Source organism: Charadrius vociferus, unplaced genomic scaffold, assembly GCF_000708025.1.
Source record: "Charadrius vociferus isolate BGI_N301 unplaced genomic scaffold, ASM70802v2 scaffold477, whole genome shotgun sequence".
NCBI classification, from domain to species: domain Eukaryota; kingdom Metazoa; phylum Chordata; class Aves; order Charadriiformes; family Charadriidae; genus Charadrius; species Charadrius vociferus.
Genome location: NW_009649449.1, coordinates 535663 through 541047, shown reverse-complemented (window position 1 = coordinate 541047; position 5385 = coordinate 535663). Strand labels below are relative to the sequence as shown.

At 50.1% G+C, this 5385-nt stretch overlaps 1 protein-coding gene across 1 annotated transcript; it reads right to left on the bottom strand.

Annotated features, from left to right (window-relative positions):
- Positions 1 to 867: 867 nt before the first annotated feature.
- Positions 868 to 4393, bottom strand: LOC104290456 (somatostatin-2-like). The gene is made up of 2 exons (XM_009889552.1): positions 4292 to 4393; positions 868 to 1083 (listed from the first exon to the last, which is right to left on the bottom strand). Exons 1-2 carry the CDS (start codon positions 4391 to 4393, stop codon positions 868 to 870), a joined length of 318 nt encoding a protein of 105 aa, XP_009887854.1.
- Between the last annotated feature and the right edge of the window lie 992 nt (positions 4394 to 5385).

The window sequence follows — 5385 nt, the reverse complement described above, 5'->3', positions numbered from 1 at the left end:
GAAGATGAGTAAGAGAAAACAGGTGTTTCATTTTGGGTTTTTTTTTTTTAAGCAAGATGGCAAGACACCAAGAAACCATGAGACAACCAGAGCAGAGCCCGAGCTGTTGGCCCCGGGATCAGAGCCGGTTTATTTTAATCAGTTTCAGATGCAGATCCCAGCACTGTAGATGCACATGCAGCCCCAGAGCACCCGGGAACTGCAGATACCTGCTCTCAAACCAAATGCGGCCCAGGGCCGGGCTCGGGGCCCGTCTCCCCGTCTCACCCCCTCAGCACCCCCCGGCAATGCCCCTGCACCTCCCACGTATGGAGCACTGCCTCCGTGCTTCCCTCAGCCACCCCTGTCAGCACCCGCCTGGAAAGGGGCACAAGGGGCCGCTCACCCACGTGCCTGGGACCAAACCATCCTCTCCAGATCACAGCATGGCACCTTATCCCTACTGGGGGCTAGCACAGAGTGCCCTCCCCACGGGACACAAGCCATGCTGCCCAGTGCCTGGGCCTCACCTCACCCTCCCACCTTGGCACAGCGGGGATGCGCACACCTACCTGGTCCCTCAGAGGACGAGGGGGCAGCTTCAGCACCTTTAAGGGCGGCTGCACCCCTGCTCCCACCGCGCCCCCCACGAGCTGGCCGCCACCTCCAACGGCTGCCCCCGGCCAGGCCCGCCCGCCTTCCCCGGTGCAGCCCGGCCCACCCCACCCCGGCCCGGCGGGGAGCAGAGAGGCAGAGACGAGTCCCCGAGGCGCCATGCTTTATTCTCAGGGGTGGAGAAGAAAAGGAAGGGAGCTCGGGGGACAGGGCAGCCGAGGGAGGGGAGGGTGTTTGAGGGCCGGTGGCCCAGCGGGGCCAGGCCGGGCGGCACTAGCAGGAGGTGAAGGTTTTCCAGAAGAAGTTTTTGCAGGGGGCCTTGCGGTCCCTCTGCGATAGCTGGGCGAGCCGCCCCAGCACCGCCCGCTCCTCCTCCAGCTTGCCCTCCTCTTCCACATCCGGGGAGGCCGCCTCGCGCCCCGTGTCCACGCTGTCCAGCAGGCCTGCCAGCATCTTCAGGATGGCATCTTTCCGGACTGTGCTCTGTTCCTGCGGGCAGAGAGCAAGGGAAAGTGACGGATGGAGCCCTGTCCCCCATGGCTGTGGAGGCAAACATCCTCTTGTGGGGTCACTTCTCGATTCCCTGCCTCCCCCAGTGCCCTGTCTGAGGAGCTGATGCTTTTCCCATCAGCAGAGCTGTGCTGGAGCTGAGGAATCTGTGGCTGCAGAGATCACTCCTTCCTTCTCCTGTCTCCCATCCAGCCCAGCCGGCTGGACAGGGAGAGGCACACATGCCGTTATAACTGGAAAAGAGCTGCTAACAAATAGGCATGAATTGGCTATAAAGTCCCTTGCTGCCTGCGCTAATTAAATTTCATTGAATGCCAAACTGCCTTCTCTCCTCATAAGCCCGTGCTCCCTTCACTGCTCTGACTGCCCAGCGTCCGCTGTGGGAAGGTCAGGGAAGAGGCACAGAGTCCTGAGCAATATTAAATTAAGCGCACCAGGGGCTGCAACCCTCCGTAAAATGCTGAGAATGAAATGTGACAAAGGAGAGGGCTGGGTTGGTGGGGAGAGAGACACCCTAAGTATCTGGTGCAAAATATTTAATCAGTGGGGACAGGCAGCTTGTATTTCAAGAACAAGAACCGGTATTTCAATAGCCTGACCTTGGGGGAAGGCAGAATAAAAGAGGAGCTGCGGAGCTCCATCCCTTTGCCATAGCAGTATACGAAAGAGCACAGCCTGTGGTTTGGGGCGTGAGGGATTTCCATCAGTAACAAGCTGTGAGTTATCTTGTTTCTCTTCACTTCACATCCAGCAAATATGAGGAATTACCTCTTGCCTGAGTATTCCTGGTCTCTGTGACTCATTAGCACAGACAGCTGGTACTGGACAAGCTGGGATAGATGGTTTGACAGGAACAGATCCTGTTTCCCATGCAGATGGGAATGTTGGAAGCAGATTTCCACATCACTCCTCACAAATGCCATGTTTACTGCTGGGACTGCTGTATCTATCCACTGGCGCTGTCAGCACTGGCATTCGCTAAGGACCACTTGGTGAGCAACTCAAAAGATGGATAAATACAGGTAGCGGCGATTATTTTTTGAGTTTACTTTACAGAATGTTTATGGCTATTTTTAATCATGTTCTTAGCTTTATTAACTAACCCTGCTTCCACACCAGAGAAACTGAGGCACAGAAAAATTACATGATATGTTTGTAGCAGGAGAAAAGATAAAAGCCAGCTTGTGCCCGTTCCAATTCCTACTCCTGTGTTGCAAGTACAGAAATGCCTTGAGCCTTTGGGAGATGGAGCAGGACTGGGGAACCCAGCTAAATGTGTCACCTGGGTCACGTCTTCCTCGTAAGCCTCTTTCGTAGCTGTAAGTGCTGTTTTGAAATAACCTGTTCCAAGCAGAGCCAGCAGCTTCAGACTCAGGGGTGGGGAAGGCAAAGCTCAGCCTGCTGTTAGGGGATATTCCTTACGCCTGATCGGCTGTGGCTGTTAGTGAAACTAGGCAGCTCTTCCCCTGCACTAATCTGTTGCCAACATCCTTTCCACTTATAGCTGTTCCCGAGCTACAAGAGATCAAGGCACTCTGGCAGCAGCTAGAGATCTTAGCACGGGTGGGTTGTGGCACACCTTTGAGTTGCTGCTCAATTCCCTGTACTACATCCACCGGTGCATCAGAACGTGTAGATCTTTCTTTTGCATTGTTACACATTTTATGGTGGGTTATATGTAAAATCCCAATATTATTCATACTTAAAACATTTGTCTGAGTTACAGCAGTGCTGGCTGTAGGGATTGGTTCATTAGTATCTAACTATTTTTTGGTTTGTAGAATGCTCTAAAGAGAATCATTATGTCTGTCATAATTATATAATTATTTTGTAAGCAACAGTGTGTAGAAGACTAAGAGTCATTACACTTGAATTCATTTTCACCAAAGCCTTATTTACTGATTTATTCCCTACAACTTGTTTCTTTTTTCCCCAGCAGCTAGGATTGGCACCAGCAGGAGTTTACTTTTTAAGTACCGGATTTGTTATTGTAAGAACGTACAGCTGAAAGTTTACAGTTATCCCCAGAAGGGTTAATCCCAGCCAGCTGCAGAAGCCCTGATCTCTAACAGAATGCTAGCCCTAGCACCTCACACTATATACGTTTCTTTCTCACAGCCAGTTCTGTTGTTAATGGGATGTGAGCCCACTCCTGAAGCAGTAAGACACTGATGGATGAGCTGGAGCCAATGCTAAGACAGAAAAAACGATGTGAATACGCACAAAGGAGAAGTTAGTGCCTTTGAAACCAACACTGGGATCCCTCACTTCTCTGGGTAGCTCCTCTGCAGGACCGAAATAACAGCAGCTGTACGGATACAGCTGTGAACCGGGCTGGCAGAGCGCGGGGTGACTAACCACAGCTCAGAGGAACCTCAGGGATGGCAAGGAACATGCAGGTGAGACAACTGTGGGGCAAGGGCAAGCAGAACAGAGTACTTGCTTGAGATTATGTTATGCTATTGCTTCCTATCCCTTTGGCCTCTTAGGGAAATAGTCCAGCAAAACAAAGTTATTATAGTGCTATAGCCATTATAATATTAGAGTTTTGCCAGTTGGTAGGATAATTATATTGCTATAATAAGTTCTGCCACTGCATAGAGCTGTGCTGGTTCAGATTGTAATTATTCTAGCAGAACTATGTCAGTATAACTCCCCTTGTGAATACTACTCTGGAAAAAGCAATTTTATTCTGATATAATTACTTCATTTATTATTCCTCTGTTACTTTCCTACTGAACCCATCTTTTAAACATTTGTCCTTCCCATGAGTCCTATTTAAAATATCATCTCCCTTGATCATTTTACCAATTACGTATCTTTTCTCTCCCTCGCTAGTACTCCGCTTTATTCTCTCATGCTACACTCTTTCAGAAATATTATTTTCTCCTTTTGCCTCCCCTTTTTGCTCTCTTCTTTTTGACAGTTTTTGCTTAGCTCAGACTTCACTTTTGCAGCTCTCTGGCATCTGCCCTAATACCTTTCCTAAATAAACTGGCTAGTAAGCTGTAGCGATAGCCTGTGCTTCAGCAGTGCATGAAGCTGTAGCGCCTTGGAATAGAGAGGGGTGGAAGAGTTGTTTGCATCAGGTAAAGCCTAATTGCCCTTATTACCCCTCCCCTGGCTCCAGCCTGCTTCTTCGTGCTCCCACCTCACCCAGCTCCTGCACAGGGTGCATTATACTCACCCTAGCGTTCTGTATTGCGAGTCTCTCTTCTCCAGGCAGTGCAGTGGCTCTCACGCTCCACACCAGCAGCAGAATGGACACCAGGCTGGCCACCAGCTGCATGATGCACAGGCTGTGACTCCTGTGCTGAATGAGGAAGACTGGGAGAGGGAGCTGCTTCTGGGCTCTCTTCTGCCTCAGACAATGGCTGCAGCCCCTTTTATAGCCCTCCCCCTAGCCCAGTGGGTGACGCAAACAATTAAGTCTATATCAAAGGCAAATTAGACTTTGGAGAGGTTGTTAACACTTGGCTGCTTGAGTGGGATACTTCAGTGCCTCTGTGCTTTCCATGTGCCAGACCTGCAGAGACTGAGGAAGCAAAGGTTTGGGACTCTCCAGTAACATGCTGTTTCTTCACTTTAAGAAATTGTAGGCACTGTCTGTACCTCTCCTAGTTAGCTGAATTCTGCTTGGGAACATAATGTTGGATAGAATAGGCCACCAGCTTGCACAGACCTCTGGCCAATGCTGGATGATTCAGAGGGAAGAGGTAAAACTTCTGGCCACCAGCACTTAGATATGGGCTTGGACCCTCGGCCTGTGTGTCCAAACAGCTCCAGACTCTAGGGGTATTTGGATCTGTATCTCTGCAGTTGTGCATCTCGCTGTGGAATGCCAATATGCCTGGCTTTCCCTGTACGGGAACACAGGGACACAGGCTGCAGCTATGCAGTAATATAATCTGTCTTGCAAATGTATGTAAGACTACCCGGAAGCCAGTTGAGGGTTTTTGTTTTACTAGCTTTTGTTCCTAGTATCACTTCAGTACATCTTGAACCTACCCAGAGGTATAAGTCAAGACAGTGAATCCTGACTTAGAGATGTTGGGTTTAAATGTATTACAGGGAAAACAAAGTACTGAAAAGGTGGTCAGAGCTGGAGCTGCTCTGCTCCGTGAGGCTTTAGAAAAAGGCTCATGGTATGCCGGTACTGGCTGCTTGGACTGAGTTCCTACCATTTCCAATCTCTGCTTAGCAGTAGGCAATAATGCTTCTCCCTTTGCCCAAAAGGCTGTCCCACCAGTGAGATTGGTTTGTGGGCCAGCAGAAGGTGCT

Excerpts from the sequence above, each read along its gene's own strand:
- LOC104290456 (XM_009889552.1), bottom strand. The coding sequence starts at position 4,393 with ATGCAGCTGGTGGCCAGCCTGGTGTCCATTCTGCTGCTGGTGTGGAGC. Across the intron at positions 1,084-4,291 it reads TCGCAATACAGAACGCTAGG|GAACAGAGCACAGTCCGGAA; the intron begins GTGAGTATAATG and ends CTCTGCCCGCAG.